General features: G+C 35.2%; 1 protein-coding gene across 6 annotated transcripts in view; it reads right to left on the reverse strand.

Annotated features, from left to right (window-relative positions):
- The window catches only part of Thsd7b (thrombospondin type 1 domain containing 7B), a 797,324-nt gene that overhangs the window by 236,774 nt on the left and 538,955 nt on the right, over positions 1–21,595 (reverse strand). For all 6 annotated transcript variants that reach the window (XM_045150956.1, XM_045150957.1, XM_045150953.1 and 3 more), the window contains one exon: positions 14,914–15,092. In XM_045150956.1, the coding sequence (XP_045006891.1) occupies positions 14,914–15,092 (179 nt within the window). The remainder of the gene's footprint in view (positions 1–14,913; positions 15,093–21,595) is intronic.

Consider the following 21,595-nt stretch of genomic DNA (forward strand, 5'->3'; position numbering starts at 1 on the left):
TTCATACCCATATATTAATGTTACTATTACTTTTGGTAGAGAACCTTCTCTTTACAGATGGCAGTGACCTTGGGACCACTCAGAAGGCATCATGGTGCTGGAAAGAAGTGACAGGAATGCTCAGCACTGAAATATCTCTATCGCACCTTCCAAGGCTCAGGGTCTATTGAGGAAGAGGTGGCAGAAAGAATGTAAGAGCCAAAGGAAGGGTAGGACTCCTTATAACATGCCCCACCCAGACACAAAATGGTCTATAACCTCACAATGCCTGATACTACCTACACAAGACTATCATAATAGGAGGGAAAAATGATGACATCAAAATAAAAGAGAGACTGATTGAGAGGGGGAGGTTATATGATGGCTAATGGAGTTTCAAAGGGTAAAGTGGGGGGAGGGTATTGCCATGGGATATTGTTTAAAATCATGGATGTTGTTAATAAAAATAAATAAATAAAAATCATCAATAATGATAAAAAAGATATAGCTAATATTTCAGAATCAAAACATCTCTTACAAACTCATTATTTAATAATGGATTCTCTTTGGTTCATCTTAAAATTAAACAAAGTGGAACATTATCCTCTGCCATTGCCACCCACACAGTAAAGGTGAGAAAGCTTCTTGTGAAGAAAGGGCAATGTTTTCAAAAACAAGGACACTAAATACAGAAAATGAATCTTTTCACTGCCAAATTTTACACTTTTGCATAATAGTTTTCCCAGCTGTGACATCTGTTGGAGAGGAAGAAGGATACATAGCAACTGAACTTAAACATCACAGTATTTTCTAATGATTAGAGTCAACAGACTTATGGGGAATTTGTAACTTAAGTAATATAAATTATATACAGGTTGAAAATGTTCATAATTTACTTTTAATTAAGTTATATGCCAGAACAGATTTTCAGCTTTTCTGAATAATGTGCATTTCATATGACAGGCAGAATATTGATACAAAGATGATAATAGATCGAGTCCAAGATATTCGTATTCACTTTTACATTATGAAGCTGTTTTATTCAATGTCAATTTGTTTTTAGCTATCTTTGTTTAGTATTAAGGAGATAGCTGATCATTTCTTCCCAAAGAATTACTCAGAATTTTATTCAATTACTTTCTGGTTTATTCCCCTAGTCATAGAGGTGTTAGATTCAAATGCCTATAATCCCTGCATTAGATGATCTAGATTAGATCAGCAAATATTCCATTTTCCATTGCTTATTTTCCTAGACTTTTAATAATTTGTCATTTGTTTCAGCTACATTTAGGTATGGTTTCTGTCAACTAAAGGATAACCAATTTTTTAAAGTGGAAAAGTATATATTTAATTCAACCATCAATAAAAAAGCTCCAATCATTATCTCCGTAAAAAGAGAAGGATGAAACTTACCAACACATTATAATGATCGATGTAAACATTCCCCACTAACTCTATCCCAGGGCTTGATTCTACTTGCCTAGTTTATATCTTTAATAGCTAGGCAAAGAGCACTCAAAATGCATTAAATAAGTATAAAGGTGGAAACACAAGACCAAATGGAATCCGAACACAAAATATCTCAATGCATGTGTTAACTCTATTTTCTCATGATGCATAATTCACTCAGAGAAAAATATGAAATAACATCACTAGGTGAAAACATGTTTGCTTTTAAAACTTTTTTTTCTTCATTTTCTGTTTCTATCAGTAAGAGGGCACATGATATATTTAAAGGTCAGCCCTTAGGCAGACGAAATTGACAGTGGAAAACAAAACACCTGCTGGAAACAGCCACAAGATTGGAGGGAGAGTCAGGAAAGACTCATGTAAGATAAAATAATAAGCAAATATCCCCAGAATAGAGTGCACATTAAGCCAGGCCCCAAGTGTTTGAGGCTTTGTTGATTTGCATTTTCTAAGATTCCCCCTTTACCTAGTCCAGTTGTGTTATCTCACAGGGGCTTTAAAAAAAACTTTTTAAAACAATAACTAGATATATGTGTATAAATCTACTTAGGTGAACAATTTTCACTGGGGATTTATTTTTCATATATATGGGCTCTTACTTCACTCTCATATGCAATACTATGTAGCTGTTATCTGCTATGGTTTTGTGCATTACCAGATGCTGGTATGATTTTCAATAGTTTATAGACATTTTAGTATCTATTAAAACATTCTGGGAAAGTCGAAAGAAAATATTAAACTTGGATTTTCTCATTGACATTGTAATGAGCCCTTACAAATATGTGTACAATTTCACTGTGCCTTTAAATCATTGGTAAAAAATAAATAAATAAATAAAAACAATAAAGGGAGATATAGCTACTGAGCACAGGGAAAACAGAAGGTGAAACATGTGTCAAGGTAATAAGAAACCTTGAGAGATCTTTAAACATGATCGTGTTTGTTTGGTACAAAGCTCATTAAACTTCTGCATCAAGAGCATAATGTAAGGGTGAGAAGGGTGGAGACAGAGATAACATGATGTCTACCTTGGGGAGAGATTAGCCAAGTCTAGCACAGAGGGTATAGACATGGCACAGGAGCAGACAGCTGTCACTAACAGTGGGCTGGGAGGGGTGAGGAGATGGACATATTACACTCATATGATCTTCATGCCTCTTTCAATGGTATAAGACAATGGCATGGATTAGGTACTATCTGTATTTTATGCATACCTGTGATCATTTAGAAAGTAAACTAAAATGTCAGTTATCACTGATATATACATATTCTACAGCTAGGAATTCTATTATGTGAGTAGCAAAAAAAAAAAAAAAATACAAGTGTGCACCAAAAACCACATTCGGAAATGGTCATCTCAATATATTGACAACAATCCTAAATTATAAACCAGCTAAATGTCTATTAACAATAAAATGAATAAAGTGTAGTATATAATTGATTTATGTGATGAAATGACACAAAAATATATAAAAGAACAGAGATGATTATAGCACAACACACACAATTCTCACAAATACAAGGTTAAGTAGAAAAAGGATAATACAATAGCATATAGTGTAGAAGTCCATTTACATAAACTTGTTTCCAAAAATAAGCATTGTTTAACTAAATATAAGTCATCATTGGTGAAAGATAGGCAAGTGTGAAGGGCTCTGGGCAGCAGGGGACTTCTGAGGTGTGACAATGTGGTATTGTTTTACTTGGTGATTGATTGGTAAAGTTTGCATTCTGGAAGGTTTTAGGATTGTTGTTCTAATTAAGGTACAAGGCTAGAGAGATGGCTCAGGAGTTAGATGCATTTCCTCTGTAAGCATGAGGGCTTAAGTAGGCCCGAGACCTCCCAAGTTTGAATCTCCAGAACCCAGGTATAAAAACTGAGGTAGCCACATGCACCTGTAACACCATTCCCACAAAGAGGAAAAGAGACCAGAAAATAGTCTGGGCTCACAATAAAACAAGCTACAGTATGAGCAAGAAACTCTGACTCAAATAAGAATGAGCAAGAGAGTGGGTACCAGATACCTGACCTTCTGCTCCAGCCAGTGCAGGTGAGCCCCCATGATGCTTGTAAGTATGTTGAAATAATGAATTTATATTTGTGATTAAATTTAGATCCAGTTTTGCAGTACCAAAACACTTCTTAACAATATTACTACAGGGGCATTTGCCAAGCCAGCCTAGCACAAAATATTCTACTAGAACAGAGTGAACACTGTGTATTAGAAGAACATTTTAGTAATAACCAAAGGTAAGTATAGAGTATGAATGCATGCACAATAGCAGTGCCAGCATTTAAAATATAACAGAAGGCAAGAGAAGTGACAAGAAGTATCAGAAAACTGTTTCTCAGGAGTGATTCTGGCAGCTTTCAAAATTACAGTCAAAGCTTCAATGATGCTCACAAACCTGAATGGTATTTTGGGGTGATAAAGATTAGGGTATGTAACAAGTGTTGGAGGAGAAAAATCTCATGAAAATTAAAAAAGCGATATATTGGGCTGGAGAGATGCCTTAGCAGGTAAGGTACTTGTGTATGAAACCTAAAGACCTGGTTTGATTCCCCAGTACCCATGTAAGTCAGGTGCAAAAGGTGGTGTATGGGTCTGGAGTTCATCTGCAGTGGCTAGAGGCTCTGCCACACCCATTCTCTGTCATCTATTTTTCTAAAATAAATAAAATATATTTTAAAAATTCTTGAAGATGTAAATAGGGCAGGAGTGAAAAAGAAAAAATGACCTCTTCTCTGACCTCCATTTAGTTTAGTTAGGGCAGAATCAAAGCTCCAGGGTACAGAATTAGGTGCTGGTAGGCAGGCATGAAGGTTACAAGTAGAACAGGTAAACATACAGGTTGTTTCACACTTGAGATGGGTACTATGAGCATGGGAATTGAAATAGGTGCTACGTAAGGGAGAATGGATGCTTTAGGAATATCCTCCTTTGTTAAATCCTCCCCAGTATTGTTAAAGACTCAGTAACTCTGAAGACCTGATTCTATGTCATGTATTGTTCCAACTGAAAATAAGTTCTTATTGAAAGTCTAGCCACCAATACTCCTTCATGTTCAGGAAGAGTACACCTGAGATACACCACAGTGGGTCAGCTTGGGTTGGTTTCCATATTCATTCTCAGAAAGCTTCTAGCTACAGTTCAGTCTGGTGTTCCTGAGGGAGAAGGCCACAGTCAGTTAAGTCACATTAAATTTTAAGTGTAGCCTTATTTTCTGGATCTAAAACAACTCAAGTAGAATTCTGCTTAGGAACATGATGCTAATTGAACAGTTCCAGAATGAACACACTGGTTTTCCATAGAAGTCTTTCTCACCTTGAAGTCAGTTCTCCTATAAGGAAGAAGGATTCCTACTAAAGTATGTTTGTGTATCTTTATTTTTTTTAAATTTTTATTCGACAGAGAAAGAGGGAGAGAGTGTGTGAATGACTGGGTGTGCCAGGGCCTCTAGCCAGTACAACTGAACTCCAGATGTGTATCTTTAAAAAGACAGCAAGCAGAAGAAAAAAAAAAAAAAAAAAAACAAAAAACACCCTTGTTTGGAAAGTAAAATGCAGTATGCCCACTTACAAATTTAGAAATCTCTCTTTGTGAAGATATACTGTGTTTGATCTTCAAATCAGCTGGAAAAATAAAAAAAAATAAACTGTTAAAATGGATTTAAGTGGAATATATATAATGTAGGTAATAAATCTCATAAGAGTTTTATCCAAATTGTAGATGTAATACCTTGTAGTTCATAAATAAAGTATGCATTTCTAAAGTTTCCTTGAAGTCCACTGTGTCACAAACTCATTAAGGGGAAGTCCAGGGGAGCTTTAATGTCCTCATATTTTATTTGCTGATAGCATTATTTCAAAAGAAAAAAAAATGCAAAAAATACAGTATAAGTGTACTTAAGTTTTTCAACACAAGTACACTTTAAAAATTAAAATATATTATGTATTTTGTTATGCATAGCTGAGTCAAGGACATTAGCCAACTGAAGCATTAATCTGTTCAGGCCCAGAGAAGAGCTTTGGATGACTGAGCATCCCAACTATTTAGCATCACAAATATGCTTAGACAACTATTCAAGGATGGCTGTCACTTAGGTACTTTTATTAAAAGTGCTAGGATGATGATGGGTTTTGGTTTAAAGGGGAGACTTTTATGAGATATAATAAATATTGATTTCATTGTCAGTCAAAATGGTTTGAAGAACTTTGTACATAATCCAATTTTTCCATTTATATCATTGCGTTGGACTTCAATGGGTATTGAAATGCCAAAGAATTTTCAGGATGATCTTGAAAGACTTCTTGGGAAATAGTATTTGGAAGTTCTTATTTCTTTCTTTTAGAAGAACTGAAGCTTCTGAGAATCCAAGTGAGAATTCATACCCTCAGAGAACAGAGTTGATTATAATGATGATGTGTGTATGTGTGTGTGTGTGTGTGTGTGCATGGGTTCATATGTGTGTCCATGCATGTGTGTATGGTGTGTACATGTATATATGGGTTCATACATGTGTGTGCATTTATGTGTGTGTAGAGGTCAGAGGTTGCCATTTGCTATCTTTCTGGATTGGTTGCCATCTTAGTTTTTGAGATAGGGCCTCTGTGGTATTTTGAATGTAAAATGCTGCCTATAACCTTATATGTTTTGAGTATTTGATTCCCAATTAGTGAAGTTTTTTAGAGAGAAGTCTTTGGGAAGTAGAGTCTTTCTGGAAGAGGTATGTCACTGTAAGCAGACCTTGAGGTTTATTAATCAATTTCTACTGGGTGTACACTAGTGAGCTCAATCAGATTACCTATTCCAGCTGCTGTGATAAGACATAATATCTTAGCTGCCTGCTCTGCCATGCTTTCCCCACCACGAAGAAGCTTCCCCTCTGATCCATGAGCTAAAATAAACTCTTTCCTCCTATAAGTTGCTTCTGGCCATTTTGTCTAACTATATGATATAGTATCACACTGAATCTAGAGTTCACTGAATCACCTATACTAGCTAGTCAGAAAGCGCTCAGGATCTTCCTATCTCTGCATACTGAGAACTGGAATTACAAGTAATCTACCACACCAACCAAGAATTTATGTGGGTCCTGGGATTTAAACTCCGGTGCTCATGCTTGCATGGAAAACATCCAGTCTACTTATTCATCTCCTCAGCCCATGTTTTCTGGCTAATTGACAAAGATACCCACTGTTAACATCTGGTATATGTGTACACACATGTACATGCATACACACACATATACATACCTGCATGCAGCCACACAAAGCATACCCACACAAATACATGAAAAAATAAAATATTAATAAATAAAAGAAGCATTATGGAATATTTTTGGAAGTTCCTCAAAAAACTGAAAATGGAAAATAATTCTGTGATCCTACTTTTGGGTATTACCCACAGGAACTAAAATTAGATTGTTGAAGTGCTGTTTACAATCCTATGCTCAATATAGTACCATTCACAACTACCAAGCCTAAGTGTACATCAATAATAAATAAAGAAAGACAACATGGCACATAGACACAATAGATATTATTCCACCTTTAAAAAAGACATGAATTGGATCATTTGTGATATACATGGACGGAACTTGAAAATAGCACACTAAGATAAGCTAGGACCAGGAAGACAAATACTATTTGGGTGTAATAGCTCATGCCTGGAATCCTAGGAATGGAATCCCAGAGGCTGAAGCAAGGTAATTGATTGAGGCCTACCTGTGACAAATAGTGTGGTCTAGGCCATCCTCCACTATTTGAGAACCTATCACAAAACAGAAAAATAAAGCCAAAAGCAAAACCAAAAGAAAAATACCACATGTTCTTAGTCAGGTGTGAAATTTAAAACATGCCCATAAATAGAGTAAAATGCTAGTTTCCAGAGTGTGCAATGTGGGTTAAATGAGGTGATGATAGTCATAGGGCACCAAGCTCCTGTTAGATAGGAGGAATCCTGAAATATATTTAGAGTCTGGCTGATACACTTAATGAAAGTATAGTGTATATATCAAAATTACTGAAAGAAAAAAAAAACATGAAAAATGGTTGACACTATGGGAAACAATATGGAGATTCATAAAAATGCTGAAAATAGACCTACCATTTCATACAGCTATACCAATGTTATTTATATACACTAAAGACTCTACTCTATACTACAGAGATAGATACTTGTTTAACTATGTTTATTGCTACTCTCTTCACAATAGTTAGAACCTGGAATCAGCTCAGATGCCTATCAATGAATGAATGGTTAATGAAAATGTGGTACATATACACTACAGAATTCTACTCAGTGGGAAGTAAAAATGAAATGATGAAATTTACAAGAGAGTAAATGGATTTGGAAAAAGTCATACTAAACAACCCCTACCAACACAGAATGACAAATGCCACATGTTCTTTCTCCTATGCAGCTCTTCTTGGAACAGCTTGGGTTGCATGTAAGTGGCAGTACATATAGGAGTATTCACCATGAGCTAGAATTAAGTAGGAGAAAATGGAAAAAGGGAGGGAGGAGAGGAGGAATTACTTGATAGGCAAATTGGGATATAGAACACAAGGGGTAGAAGGGTTGTGGCAGGGAGTGGGAAGGGAAGATGGCAGGAGATTAACATAAAGCCAATGATAACATGAATCAGTACCACAAATATCTTCCACCATGATAGCAAACTAAAAGATACAACTCATAAGAGGAAAGGAGGATCACCTAGGTAGAAGGACACTGGAGAGGGTGGAGAAAACCTAATCCTAAAACCATGGACACTGGCCTATAATTCCCAATGCCAAAACTGGGTGACACCCCACAGTGAACTCTTAGGGAGATCTATGAGCTCCCAAAAAGAATGCAGACTATTGGCTAAGCATTTTGTTACCTGCCAGAGCTAAATGGTAGGACCCTATTGCTGAAGACACCACAGTCTATACATATAAAGAGACCAAGCTGGAACTTAGAAGGAAACCAGCTTCCATCTGGATAGCACTGCAAACTACAAAATCACCATGCTAGACAAGATCTACACACCAGAAGCAATAGTGACACACAGCCTATGTGAGTAATCAATAGCTCCATGATAGGACAAGAGAACTGCTAAGTGGGAGAGAAATCATAGAGGAAGTGGCAATTTAAACATCACAGCTGCTCTCAATGTTAGCCTGGCAACCTGCTCTGGGAAGATGATGATAGCAACTGAGAGCACTCATAGTTCACTAAAGCATGAATCCAGAGGATGCAGAGAGCTCAACTCTAAAATAGACTTATAACATACCTGTCAGGGCTCAGGGACCATTAGGCAAGAGGGACTAGAAAGATTTTAGGAGCCATAGGGTGGGGAGGAATATACTGAGGCATCCCCCACATACACAGAAAGAAAGAGTAACTGATGCATTCATAATCTAGTGCTGAACACCAACAACTCCAATGAGGAGGACTCTCAATGGAATAAGGGTGGGGAAGAAGGAATATAATAGGATAGAATGGAAGGAATGGGACCAACCCACAATTTGTTTATACAGTAAAGTACGTAATTAATAAAAAATAAAAAGGAAAGAAGAAAAGAAAGATCCATATGCACACTTCACTTCCAGAGATTCTGACTCAGGAGTTCAAATTGAAACCTGTGCATCATAATCTTTAAAAGTTTTGCCAAATGACTAGGACTGTATAGGTTAAGATGTAGAATCTTTGAGTCACAGCAAGGGCTTCAGTTGTTATATGCAATGAGATTAGCAGCCGCTAAAAAGTTGCAAGATGTCCAAGCCAATCTCAGTATCTTTTGAGAATATGAGTAATTGACAAACAAAGAGTTACAATTGAAATGTTTATGAGTTCTGTTCAAAGAGTCATAGGGTCAGTCATTTCTTCTTATTATTATTAAAGACAGAGAGAGAGAGAGAGAGAGAGAGAGAGAGAGAAGGAGAGAGAGAGAGAGAATGTGTACATCAGGGCCTCCAGCTACTGCAAAAGAACTCCAGATGCATGTGCCACCTTATGCATTTGGCTTATGTGGATACTGGGGAATTGAACCTCAAACCGGTGTCCTTAGGCTTCACAGGCAAGCACTTAACCACTAAAGCCATCGCTTCAGCCCAGGTCAGTCATTTCTGCATTGAAATATATCATAAGGTTTTGAAATAAGTGGAATTTTATGTCATTCAACATGTTTCAATGATCTTAATGTGCTTATTGTGATACTGTGGTGGGTGTTTTATTAGGTTCACACTGGGACAGAGTCTGTTTATGTTCTGCCAGGTAATAAACAAGCTTCTAGTTGCCATCCCAGTCAAGGTAGTTTCTATGACCACCATTTGCAGGTTCACATTCCTAGGTGCTCACCAACACCCACCATGCTTATTCTCACTCTGACTGCAGATTCCTCAGTCAATATACTTTCATGATGAGTCAAGCAAAATCCAAACAGAATAAATATCATGTTAGAAAGTCTTGACAGTGGTATGATCCTAAGAGTATAAAAGAATGAAAAAATCCACCAAGATTATATGCATTTATTATTATTAATGTCTGCAAACCTTCTGATTCCGTCAGGTAAAAGTTAGGGTTGCTTGTAAAAAATCTCAAGGGTCAAAGTAACAATTTATCCTAAACTGATTAATAAGATCATGAGATGCAGATTCTCTTTAAGGAAACAAAGAATGAGATAAGTGGTACAGGGCACTCAGGAATCAGAAGATCAACTTGTCTAGTATAAAAGCCTAGGATTTTATAACCATTAAATAAAGCCCAGTATGTCCATCTCCAAAAAGCCCATGTCTTGGACATTTATATTCTATAACAAATGTCTTCTCATAGGAGGGTACTGATTGAGGAAGATTAGTATGCAGAAATCTGAGAGAATCAAACAGAAATATGAGAATTCAAAATTACTGATAAATGTGTATTAAGAAGAAAATTATGCATATTTTCACTTCTAAACAATTGGACTTTATTAGAGTGATAGCCTTGTAATTACAACTTTAAAATATTGGTCAATTGATGTGAGATTTTGTAATTGTAAGTTCTTAGTAAGTTGATTGGAACACATAAGAACAGCATGTAAACCCCTGCATTTATAGGTGTGTAGGCTTAAATATATATAAGTATTGAAGTAGTCCAAAAAGTTTTGTTTGTTCACACAGATAAATATATAGTTGATTAACATCATTCTTTTTATATGCATAGATAAATTCCTAGAAAAACAGATATGCAATTTTTGCCTACAATATTTAAAAAGTATCAAACTTTATTAATAGGCCCTTTAAGTAACTTCTAAACTCGGCTAGCCTAAAACAAGTTGGGCATGGTAATGCATGTCTTTAGTACCATCTCTCAGGAGGCTGAGGTAGAAAGATCACCATGAGTTTGAGGCCAACCTGGGGCTACAGAGTGAGTTCCAGATCAGCTTGGGTTTCAGTATGAACTTGCCTAGAGTAAACAAACATCAAATTGTTATATATGTGAACTAAGCTAAAATAAACTATATTAATTTTTGCTTTAATACAGTATTAGATTTTTTTGCCATATTGGGAAACCAACTGCTCTTGATTTGTGTCTGTTTTTTTTTTTTTTTTTTTGAGACAGGGTCTTATTGTATAAAGTGAAATCAAACTCATGATACAGGTCTGGAGAGATGGCTTAGCAGTTAAACGCTTGCCTGTGAAGCCTAAGGACCCAGGTTCAAAGCTTGATTCCCCAGGAGTCCATTTGCAGTGGCTAGAGGCCCTGGAGTACCCATTCTCTTTCTATCTCCCTCTTTGTCTGTCTGTTGCTTCTCAAATAAATAAATAAAAATAAACAAACTCATGATACTGTCACAGTCTTTAAGTGACAGACTTATAGACATGTGCTTACATGCCAGGCCAAACTATTAATGTTTTAACCTAAAAGCAAAACCTTGAATAGTCTTCTACATACAAAAGGCTCCTTCACTGACATTTATAAACCTTATCAATACTCCCATAGTATGTGCTGAATGCAGTGATGAGGAAGGATAAATAACATATAGCTACATGTAGGAAGGCTATGATTTAGAAATATCCAGTTCATAAGAATCAGGAATAAGTAAAACAACAACAGGTTGTTTATGATTGAGGGAGGAGAGAGCCACAGGGAGTTTATTCACTTGGAAATACAGAGTCTTTTTTTGATATGAACCAATTGCTGCATTCATTAGTCCACAGTGGTTAAAGACCTTCATTGTAATGAAGATGAAGGAGGATATAAAGGAATGGAAAAATCAAAACTGAGTAAGTACTACGTAAAAAGAGAAAGAAGGGTCTTTAGTGGATTGGAGATAGGGGGTGCAGTCAAAAGAGTATAACGGGATAGAAACTCAATCCAATTACAGTATGTTCATATACTAAATTTACCAATTTAAAAAGAAAACAAAAATTGTTGTAGTGCTGGTACATTAATTATATTATTTCTTATTTTAAACATAAGTAATGGCATTTTAACCCCATAAATGTATACAAAACTGTAGTTTGCCAACTCACAATAAAATAAATTTTAAAAATACGTGAGAGCGTGGTGTGGTGGTGTGTACCTTTAATCTCAGCACTTGAGAGGCAGAGGTAGGAGGAGCACCATGAGTTTGAGGCCACCCTGAGACTACATAGTGAATTCTAGGTCATCCTGAGCTAGAGTGAAACCCTACTTTGAAAAACCAAAAATAAAAATAAAAATATGTGAGGTATGGATTGGGCTTTTTCTTTTTTTGACAGAACATTACTTGTCACAAATATATGGTATATGCAAATTTTCTATGTCAGAATAAATGCCATACTAAATTGTATCACTATATTAAAATCTAGGATTATTTCTAATCCCCAAATGACTTTTGAACTGCTTTCTTGGACCCAAAAGATAGAAAAATCCTCTGGAAACAGGCCTAGCTTCACTTAGTTTTCACTTATTGGATTCATCTAAATTATTTTTGATTTGGATTTAATCACCAGCTTGTGTTCCTTCTCAAGGTTACAAGTGTTATGTGCTAATTAACATCAAGTATACTACTGCCATTAACTTCTTCTTCATACTCCCAGTTTTCAGGCATGTTCATATATATATATATATATATATATATATATACATATATATATATATATATATATATATATATATATATATATATATGTCTTATAACCAAGAATATAGACTTGGTAGCTATGCTCTAATGAAGTATTTTCATTTCTTACATAATTTCCTAGTTAAAAATTAGAATATAAAAATTAGGGCTGGAGAGAGAGCTCAGTGGCTAAAGGACCTTACTTGCAAAGCCTGGTGGCCTGCATTTTATTTCCCAGTACCCACTTAATGCCAGATGCTCAGAGTAGTAGAGAGTGGTGGATGTGTGTCTGGAGTCTCTCTTTAGTGGTAGGAGGACCTGGCATGCCCATACTTACTCTCTCTCTGCTTCTTTATGTCTTTCTTTCTCTTAAATTAACAAATATATTAATAAAATAAAATATTAATATGAGTTAGTGAATTGAACTAGTATTACAAAGTCAGCATTCATTAACCAATTCAAGAAAAATGTAATACTTTATAAAGAATCATAAGTAAGTGCTTAGTAGCTCTTTTCTATGTTAAATACCTAGAAATTTACCAAGGTATGATCAAATGGTCTTCATAAAGCATTCATATGAAAGTCATCCTGCTGACCATAAACCTTGATAATTGTTTTCTTTGTGGGTTTATCTATTAAGACTATCTCTTCTGTGACTATATCCCTTCTATTTTTACTAATAACATTCCACTATTCAATTACCAAATCCCTATACTTATGACTATTCTTCAAAGTCATTTTTAAGATTTATTTATTTTCATGTCGGTGGCAAGAGTACTGTATCTGGGCTGGTAAACTTTGCAATCAAGTGTTTTCAACTGCTGATCCATCTCCCTGACCCACATTCACAGTGTTAATGGTGTTGTCATTATCCTCTGCTTTGTTTTACACCCCAAAGCTAACATTTGGGGACAAGATTCTAGGGTCATTATTTTGCCATATAATCTTTAAAAGCATGTAATCATAACTCTGCCCTGTCTTAGGACATAAATATTTACTGATAGAGTGATAATTTGTGGTGATTTCCCTTCCATTAAAATCTATTTACTATCAGATCGAAATGAGGTTGCAAGGAGAAAAACAAAAACAACAGAATTAGTAATAGCATCTTGTGAAGCTACTCCTAAGAACTAATCTTAGACAAAAAGATCTTCATAGCCATGTAAGACATACTTCACTACTCTAAGAATAAAGAACTTTTTATTGGTATTATGTTACACTTCACTTATTAAATTAATTTAAAAAGAAAATTAGTATGCAATTGTGGATGAAATTTGAATTTGAATTCTTATTAAAATTCTTAAATGAATTCTTGGGCTAGAGATGGCTTAGCGGTTAAGCGCTCGCCTGTGAAGCCTAAGGACCCCGGTTCGAGGCTCGGTTCCCCAGGTCCCACGTTAGCCAGATGCACAAGGGGGCGCACGCGTCTGGAGTTCGTTTGCAGAGGCTGGAAGCCCTGGCGCGCCCATTCTCTCTCTCTCCCTCTCTCTGTCTTTCTCTCTGTGTCTGTTATTTGAGAGTGACCGAGCCTCGAACCGGGGTCCTTAGGCTTCACAGGCGAGCGCTTAACCGCTAAGCCATCTCTCCAGCCCTTAAATGAATTCTTATCTGTCCTTATATAGATAAGGTGAATTGAAAAATAATAACCTTTGATTGCTTAGGATGACAATTTTATTAGGCATCAATAACAAGAGGTATCCATTAGGACTTCTCTTATAAAAATTAATCTGACTTTTGGATAAACATCTACAAAAATAACCAAACTAGATTGTAAGAGTTGTAAAAGAATTGGTAAGATTGATAATAAAGGACAGTAGGATACAAGGACAGATAAAATAAAAATCAAACACTATTTCTTGCCAGACATGGTGGCACATGCCTTTAATCCCAGCACTTGTGAGGCAGAGGTAGGAGGATCACTGTGAGTTTGAGGCCACCCTGAGAATACAGAGTGAATTCCAGGTCACCCTGTACTACAGTGAAACCCTACCTTAAAAAAAAAACTAAAAAAACAAAACAAAACAAAAAAAAAAACCTCTTTTTGGAATTGTTGGCCATAAACTATAATTTTTTTTCTCACAAATTCATTTATTGTCTCTCAGACTTATTACTAACATTTAAACACAACCATGTATACATTTTATAATATCAAATTGTACTACAAGATTGTTTAAAATTCAATTGGATATGATTTTGTGAACATAATTGTTGCTGAGTGTCAAGATGGTTTCCTCTTTATGTAGAAGAGGGCAAAGCTTCTACTTCTACTATATTGGTGTTTGTCCTGTAACCCTTCTTCAACCTTTTGAAGATATCTATAACAAGAAAACAAGTTTAATTTGAATAAACAAATGGATCTTGGCTCTTTATTTGTTGTTTCATACAGTTTACCTGGTTCTTGAGATCCAGTTTGGGACATGGTCGACCTCCATTGTAAGGTTTTTCCTTGAGCCATTTAGATCGAATTCTTACTCCAATCCCACAAGATGAACTGCAAGAACCCCAGCTGGACCAGTCACTTAACTTGCAATCAAATGGGCATGGGATGACACATTTTTCCTGAATATAACCTGAAAGAGAAAGCTTTTGGTGAAGGCAGGAAAGTCTGATCAAAATGCCCTAACTAAATTTTACTACTATTCTCCTCATCACAGTTCAGATTCCTCAACTGTATTGCCACAGTGTGTTTCATAATTTTCCACTCAGATAAACATATGAAAGTTTTAAGAGAGATAGAGGGAGATAAATATAATTGTAAAAAATTGCCTTTTGTGTCACTTTTGTGGCAATTCTAAGATGGAAGAAATTGAAAAACAAAGTGCACAGTTAGTTCAGGTTTTTTATGGGAAGTCATGACACAATTCAGCATTTCAGGACTAACGAAAGGAACCTCTCATCTCACTGAGTCTTGTGTTCCTCATCCTAAAACTCCTACAAATCTCTTTATATGACAGGGAACACAAGAGTGTCAATGTTTCTTATGCCTGCTATCAGGAGGATTTCATTAATATAGACATTGGTTATTTCTTCCAAGTACTAAGACTTGGAGGTAGAACACAGAGAGAAGACTGCAGTACTGTTGAAAGTAGAGTAATAGTAAATCACTGCATAACAAGAAGGTAAATGAGATTGAAGAGATTTGGGTGGAAGCACTGCTCCAGAAGTTCCAGCTTTACTTGGTTTTGCTCCTGTCTTCAACCCACATCTTGCTATAATCAGTGGTATTATTGCTTTAACTACTACCTACACTTAGCTATTTATCAATACCAAGTATCTCCTGTCTAATTTTATTCTATTTCCTGAGCCGCTGAAATTGGAAGCCCAGTAACCTCATCGTTAACATGTCTGACCTGAAGTCATCAACTTCCATCTCAGCTGAAACATCATGTGGTTCCTGTACCATGCTATTCATTCTTATTTTAAGATTTTGTTTTTCAAATTTGACATTTTCATATATGTACATAATAGATTTTGATATTATTCTCACTAGTAACTCTCTCTTATCCCCCTATTAAAACCCTTCTTCCCTTCTTCTTTCCCATTAATTGCTGTCATCTTACATTCATGTCTTTTATTAAAAACCCACTGAGTTAAATTACAGTTGCTTGCATGATCTTAGGTGGATGGTGATTTACTGTGGAATGGGTAACTTAGCAGTGGCTATACCACTGATAGATCTGACACCTCCTCTCCCATTATCTATCATTGGCTACTCTGGGAAAGGTAGGTCAGATGGACCCTTCCATTATTAATAGTGAAATGTTGACAAACCCAGTCTTGTTCAGAAAACTATAGCTGCTGTGAGTTCATGGGTGTAATGGTCATGCCTATCCACAAGACATGTTTCATCACCCTTATCCCCATACTCCTGCTCTTATGTTCTTTCTATCTCCTTTTTTGGTGAGATTCTCTGAAACTAGAGGGAGTGGATTAGATGTCATGTTTTAGGCTGAGTACATAGTACTCACTTATTCTTGGCCAGATATACAATCTCTGTATTAACCACTGTGCCTATTTTAAGAAACTTTAGTGATTTGATTGAGGCTTCAGGCAGTGCTAATCGATATGAAAATATATAAGTATTTAGAAGGCAGTTTGGCATGCTGTTCACCTCATAACTATAGTAGTAGGTCCCCCCATAATGCCTAAATCCCTAAGCATTGGCCAGCTTTACAGTACCAGGCATGAATTCTCTCCTGTGGAGTGGGTCTCATATCTAATTAAAGAGTATTTGGTTACTGCTGTAACTTTCATGATAATATTGCACCAGTGAGCACATTGCCAGAAAGGTCCATCAACTTACACAACTCTTTCTGCATTATTTCTGCCTTTCTTGCATAACACATTTTTGTTTGTTTGTTTTTAATTAGGGTCTCACATTAGCCCAGGCTCACCTGAAACTTACCCTGTAGCTCTAGGCTGGCTTTCAATTCATAGCAATCCTCCTACCTCTGTTTCCAAAGTGCTGGGATTTAAAGGTGTGTGCCACTATATCTGGTGTAAAATTTATATATTTTAATTGGCCAACTAAGTATTAGGTGTCCATATAACTTATACACATATCCTTTGTTTAAATCCATTTTCCCACCACTCCATTTTCTCATCTCCCATCACTATCCTTGCTTAAATCCTTCCTCTCTATGATGAAGCCCCTCTAGTTTCATGTCCAATGGGTTCTACTACCTCTCCACAAACCTTGCCCCTTGTGGTTCTTTTGTAATTTCTTGGCCCCTATAGGCACTTCTCCTAACTATAAAAATTCAAAGCTAGGAATTGAATATAAGAAAGAATATGTTGAATTTGTGTTTTTGAGCCTGGGTTATCTCACTCATTATAGCCTTTTCTACTTCCATCCAATTTCCCCTGAAAGTTCATCATTTCACTTTTGTTTACAGCTTAATGAAACTCTATATACTATGTCTATAAAGTCCATTAATCAGTTGATGGGTACGAAGGCTATAATTCTGTTTCTTAAGTATTGTGAATATAGTGGTGGTAAATGGTTGAGCAAGTAACTCTAAAAGTACATTATAAAGGTTTTAAAATAACTGCCCAGAAGTGCTAAAGCTACATAATAAGGTTGTTGTATTTTTAGGTTTTTTAAAAGCCTCCACATTCATTTCCAAAATGGCTAAATATGTGCATGCCCACCAACACTGACCAGGGGTCCCCCTTTCCCCACATCCTGGCCAGCATTTGTTATCATATTTTTGGGAAGCCAACCATTCTTAAAGAAGTGAGAAGGATTCTCAGTATAGTATCAATTTGCATTTTCCTGATGGTTAAATGTTGAACAATTAAAAAAAATATTTATTAGCCATTTCTATTTTCTCTTCTGATAATTCTCTGTTCAGCTCTATAGGCCATGTTTTTTGATTGGCTAGTTTTCTTGATGTTTAGTCCTTCGGATATTCTAACATTTCCTCTGATGTAGAAAAGCTGTTTCAGAAAATCCTTACCTATGCCTATAGCATGTAGTGCACTTTCTTTTTCCTTTAATGCTTTCAGACATTTTAGTCTTACATTTACAACTTTAATCCAATTGTAGTTTATTTTTGTATAGGGTGAGATAATATGGTCTAGCATCATTCTTCCACATGTAGATATCTAGTTGATGTGAAGTATGAAGCTGGAATTTTGATGGGCATTTCATTCAGTTTTTAGATTGTTTTCAGTTGGATAGCTATTTTTATAAGCTTAATTCTTTTGCTCTATGAGCATACACAATCTTTCCATCTTCCAATATTTTCCTTAATTTCTTTCTTCAGTGATTGAAAGTTTCCATTTCTTTGATTTATTCTAAGGAATTTTCATGCTATTTGGAATTGGATTGCTTGTCTGACTTCTTTCTCCATATATTTGTAATTGTTACCAAAAAAGCTACTGATTTTTACATGATAACTTTGTTTCCTGCCACTTTGCTGAAAGTGTTTATCAGGTCTAGAAGTTTTCTGGTAGAAAACTATAGTATCCCTTACATATAAATATTATACATAAATATTATATAAACATTATAGATATTATATAATGTGCAATTAACAGCATTTTACCTTCATCCTTTCCTATTTATATCCCTTTAATTTCTTTTACTTGTCTTATTGTTTTGGCTGAAACTTTAATTTACTATTTTATTTTTTAAAATTAATTATTTATTTATTTTACAGAGAAAGAGGGAGAGAGAGACAGACAAAATGGGCATGCCAGGCCTCCAGCCACTGCAAACAAACTCCAGATGTGTGCGCCCCCTTGTGCATCTGGCTAATATGGGTCCTGGGGAATTGAACCTGGGTCCTTTGGCTTTGCAGGAAAATGCCTTAACCACTAAGCCATCCCTCCAGCCTCAATATACTATTTTAAACAGGTGTTGAAAGAGTAGATACCCTTGTCTTATTCATTGTCTCAATAAGACTTCTTTGAGTTTTTATTCATTTAACATTATGCTGACTAAAGGTTTGTCATATATAATTTTTATTACGTTAAGATTTGTTACTTCTATCCCTAGCCTCTTGAGAACATCGTAAAGGGATGTTAGATTTTGTCAAAGGGCTTTTTCCGCATCATTTGAGATATCATGTGATTTCTGCTCTTGAACCCATTTATGTGATAAATCACATTTATTGATTTATGTACTTTGAATCATCCTTGCATCTATGAAATAAGCCCTCTTGATCATAGTACATCATCTTCTTAATGTGCTCTTTAATTTAGTTTATAAGTATTATCATTGATAACTTTTTGCACCAATGTTCATCAGAGAGATGGGTCTACGTATTTTTGTTATCTTTATATGGTTTTAGCTTCAGAGTAATACAGCCTTCATAAAAGGTATTAGGAAATATTCCTTCCCATTATATTTTATGGAATAATTGTAAAAGCTTAGGTTTTAGCTCTTCCTTAAAGGTCTGGTAGAACTCTGGATTGAATCCCCATGAACCAGGAATTTATTTTTGGTTGGGAGATTTTTTTTTTATTACTGCTTCAGTCTTATTGTTTGTTATAGTTATGTTTGCATACATTGTTGGTCTCATCTCAGTTTAATATTGATAGATCATGATATCAAGAAATTCATCCATTCTTTTAGACTATCCAGTTTGACAGAATATAGATTTTGTATGACCTTAAGATTTTGTTAATTTTATCAGTATCTTTGTAACATATCCCTTTTTCCTATAATTTTATTAATTTGGGGGTCTCCTCTCTGTCTTTTTGTTAAATTGGCTAAAGGGTTTGTATATTTTTACTTATTTTTTTAAGAACCAACACCTTACATTGTTGATTTTTGCATTTTTTATCATTTATATTTCAGCATTTTTGTTCTGGTCTTAATAAATTTTCCCATCTGCCGTTTGGGGGTTTGGATTGTTCTTGTTTTGACAATGTTTTATGTTGCATCATTAACCTTATTTGAAATCTTATATTGTTTTAATGTAGGTACTTAGAGCTATACATGTCCTTCCTAGGAGTGTGTTCATTATATCCCATATGTTTTCAAATGGTCTATCAATTCTCATCCTTTTGGCTAAAATCAAGTGAAGTTTTAGTACATTGTGTTATTTAATTCAATTATAGAATTTTAAAAATTTTCTTCTGATTTCTTCAATTTTCCTCTCATAATTCCTAATGTTATTGTTTAATCCCTGTGAGTTTGTTTTCTGTAATTTATCTTTCTGTTGATTTCTTGCTTTCTTCAATGGTGGTCAGATATAGCACAAGAAGTTGGTTCAATTTCCTACATTTGGTTGATATCTAATTTGTGTCCTAATATGTGATCTATTTTAGAGAAAGTTCTGTGGGCTGCTGAGAAGAATTTATGTTCTTCAGTGTTTGGGTAGAATATTCTGTAAATGTCTGTTATAACCATTTGATCTCTGATGTCATTAACTCCAATGTTTTTCTGCTTAGCTTTTGTCATGGTGACTTATAATATTGATGAAAGTGGGGTACTAAAGTCACCTACTAATTTTATTTGGGGATGAATGTGTATCTAATAGCATCTATCTTATCAAATTATGTGCAACTGTGGTTGGTGCATATACATTTAGAAATGTAATGTCCTCTTGATAGATTGTTTCCCTAATCTGTAGAAAGTAGTTTTTAAAAATTTCTTCTCACTAATTTTAGTTTGAAGTCTATTTCAAAGATATTAGACTACTGGTGCCTTCTTGTTTTCTGCATCCATTTGTTTCAAATATATTTTTGCATGACTTTATTGTAATGTATTGTCTATCTTTAGTGATGGGTTGGGTTTCTTGGAGATAACAAAGAAATGTGTCCTGTTTCCTAATCCAAAGTACTAGTCTGTGTCTTTTCATGATATCTCTTAATTCTCAAGGTTATTATGGAAAGGTGTGTATTGATTTCTCTAATTTTTAGTATTTGGTGTTTTCTTAGTACTCAATAGCTTAACAACTATTCTAGCATCATTTATTTGTGTTCTCTCAAATTCTTTCATTTCTTTGCACATATTTATAATAATTCCTTTGAATGTTCTATGTGGAATTTCATTTATACTTCTATCATCAAAGGATTGTTGGGTTTCGTAGAATATATGTCTTAGTTTTGATATTGTATTTTTTGTGCATGGACATAGATCATTGGTTGAATTACCTTTTATTTTCAAATTTTTATCACCTTTATTCTTTCAATATAAATATCTGTCATATGCAGGATGAACTGGCTGGCTTGTTAGTAGGGTTGAGGTGTCATCTTTTTCTGTTATACTGATGTCAGGGCACCAGTCTCACTCCCCAGTCCTTCTATTCAAGTAAAATATTGTGTGTAAAGACAGTCACTGCCTAGGATAGACCCACTACAAAATATCATCTATAGTAAAACAATTACCTCTTAAATGCTAATTATTTCAGGGAACAAGGAAAAATTACCAGTATCGCATGTCCTCATATATTAAATATTATAGGTTTTTAAGGAAAGAAAATGTAAAGATAGAAAAAACTCCATAGAACAAGTCATACTGGATTGATACAGAGAAAATAAAGGAGGGAAATATTACTAGAAGGTAGAACTGTAGGAGAAAAAGAAAAAAATCAAGGGTGGAAGGGAGAATTTTGGGTAA

Source organism: Jaculus jaculus, chromosome 5, assembly GCF_020740685.1.
Source record: "Jaculus jaculus isolate mJacJac1 chromosome 5, mJacJac1.mat.Y.cur, whole genome shotgun sequence".
In the NCBI taxonomy this organism is placed as follows: domain Eukaryota; kingdom Metazoa; phylum Chordata; class Mammalia; order Rodentia; family Dipodidae; genus Jaculus; species Jaculus jaculus.